We start from the raw sequence: 2,399 nt of genomic DNA on the forward strand, positions 1-2,399 counted from the left end.
TGGCATCCCCCACTTGCTTTATCAGATTATGATGGAGGCGGGAATCTTATAATTATCGATCTACTAAAAGAAATGCCTAATATGAGGTATCTACTTGAAGAGCTTAATGAGATCTACAAATGGACATGTAACATGTCTTCCATAATCAGGTTGAAAGTCCGCATACATAGAAAAAATGGTCATTTTTAGCGCGGAACATAACAGAAAACAAGTATTTGACCGAGCCTATTTGGCAACAAATATTTAAGCATCACTTTATGTGTTAGTTTTTTTTTCATTATTTTTCAATTCTACTAATCCAATTGGTAGCAAAGCTTCCATTCTCAAGCAAAATCAAATTATTTGCACAAATACCCGTACATTGATGAAAATTTTTCAGAGCCAAATAATTTTTATATCAATTCTAAGGTAAGTTAATAAGTTTTCATCCAAACACAAAACGCCATTCCGATTTGCAGATAAATCGAACAAATCTCACTACTATGAGAAAAAAAATGCCCATTCTCACAACGGCACACGCTAACACACGCTACCCGGCCAGCAATCAAACCTGGAACCTATCCGTTAGGAGGCCTTAACCACTACATCAGACCACCAGGCTGCAATGATCAGTGAAAAATGATAATTGACTGAAGAATAGTATTTCTTATGGACCTTGAAATAAGCGTCCCAGAATAAACGAACTGCAGCAAGTCTTCGAAAATGTAGTTGGTAAACTCCCCAATAAGTGGGAGTTGTAAAACGCATGATGTCCAATCGTTCATTAGTCATGCTGAATGCGCCGAGAGCCAAATCCGCTTCATTGCGCTGAATTCTGCCGATCAGTCCTGTCCATTTAGAAGCTGTGCGATTCCAACTTCCATAACCCCGCTCCCAAAGAATTTCAGATACAGTAAAATTCAATGCTTTAGACATACTTTTTAAAACTTCACTTGTGATTCCGTCAACTCTTCCAGTAGAATCCGTGGCTTGCTGTTCCTAAAATTAAACCGTAGTTCTTAATGCCGACCCTTATGCAAGTTGAGAGCTTACAAAAATCAGAATCATTAACATGCATTCGTACACAGAAAGAAAAATACCGGAAAAGTTCCGTAACTTTTCCGGTATTTTTCTCTCCGTGTAGTAGTTAATGATAATTTCTCTGGTTTTTACCATCTCTACAGCAACACGCAATCTTTGGCCATCCATTGAATTCCTCCGATCACGAAGCCATTTATCATGAAACCAACTAATGTATAAATTTCCATTCATCAATTGAGCAAGTGCCTGTCTCTTGGGACAATGCTTCTCGGTACACCACCATTCTTCAATGATTTCTGAGTCGCAGCACAAAATGAGTGCTTTCGAACCAAAGTTAAGATTCATAAAATTGCTAGGTGGATTACGACAAAAATTACATATATCATAGTTATTATGTTGGCTAAAAAATATTAACCAGACAGAATAGCTCATATCTAAATTTTTGGTAATGGATTCCAAGCTGTGCAATTCGTCAATTACATTGAGATCAATCACAATGAGAGAAGGATACGTCTTTCCTATATATTCGTTTAATCGGCTTTCAAATTGCTTGAAATCGAGGATAAGTGTCGAAATGCCTCCATTAGATAACATCCTAGTTGTTTCATACCACAACGTGCCTCTTTCTAAATCTGAAATATATTGTTATATCAATATTTGTATTATTCAATAATTTTTTAAATTTTGGGCCAGTTTTTATGAATAAAAGAGAACGTCTAGTTTGATTTGAATTCTTTTTTCTTTCCGTGCATTTTGCCTACCGCGATCACTCGACGCTAATGCTATGATTACTCCAGCACTTCTATATTTTTCATAGACGTTTTTTATGATAGAACCATAGTAATTCCCTTCATGCACTAATGCCGCTGGACTGATAATGCAAAGAGTCCATAGTACGAGTAAAATCAAAAATTTCATCTTTCCTTCACTTAAATAGAATTAATATATCTATGCCTGAAACATAATACAATTTCTACATTAGTTGGAAAATTCAATACAATGGTTGAAATTTATTTGGTTAGGAGTAAAAATGCTTAATTTTATTAAATTAGATAGTAACTATTTGAAGAATTCAATCTTTTGATAGATTCGCACCAATTTACCGTTTCTCAACAATTGTGTAGTATAAATAAATAAATATACTCTTAAGGACATACTCATATAAAATTAAAACAGAAACATGAATTATTCAAGTTTATTATATTAATTTTTCTGACAATTTAAATTTGAAAATATTTTTCTGATCTCTATATAAAAAAAATAATAATAATTAGTTGGGGTTACCAAATAAGTTTCTGAACTGGATACCTCCTGCACAAGTATAAATGCATATCAATATTTGCATTTGCTATCTAAAGACTTTCTTGTGCTAACCCCCG

General features: G+C 34.2%; 1 protein-coding gene across 1 annotated transcript in view; it reads right to left on the bottom strand.

The window, feature by feature from the left end:
• LOC105271728 (probable glutamate receptor) overlaps window positions 1-2,385 on the bottom strand; it is a 14,116-nt gene extending 11,731 nt beyond the window's left edge. Inside the window, exons 1-4 of the mRNA XM_011313450.1 lie at window positions 2,305-2,385; window positions 1,782-1,974; window positions 1,153-1,652; window positions 655-978 (exon numbers count right to left, since the gene is read on the bottom strand). Coding sequence (XP_011311752.1) covers window positions 655-978; window positions 1,153-1,652; window positions 1,782-1,938 — 981 coding nt within the window. The 5' untranslated portion in view covers window positions 1,939-1,974; window positions 2,305-2,385. The remainder of the gene's footprint in view (window positions 1-654; window positions 979-1,152; window positions 1,653-1,781; window positions 1,975-2,304) is intronic.
• Window positions 2,386-2,399: the final 14 nt, after the last annotated feature.

Source organism: Fopius arisanus, unplaced genomic scaffold (assembly GCF_000806365.1).
Source record: "Fopius arisanus strain USDA-PBARC FA_bdor unplaced genomic scaffold, ASM80636v1 scaffold00122, whole genome shotgun sequence".
Taxonomy (NCBI): domain Eukaryota; kingdom Metazoa; phylum Arthropoda; class Insecta; order Hymenoptera; family Braconidae; genus Fopius; species Fopius arisanus.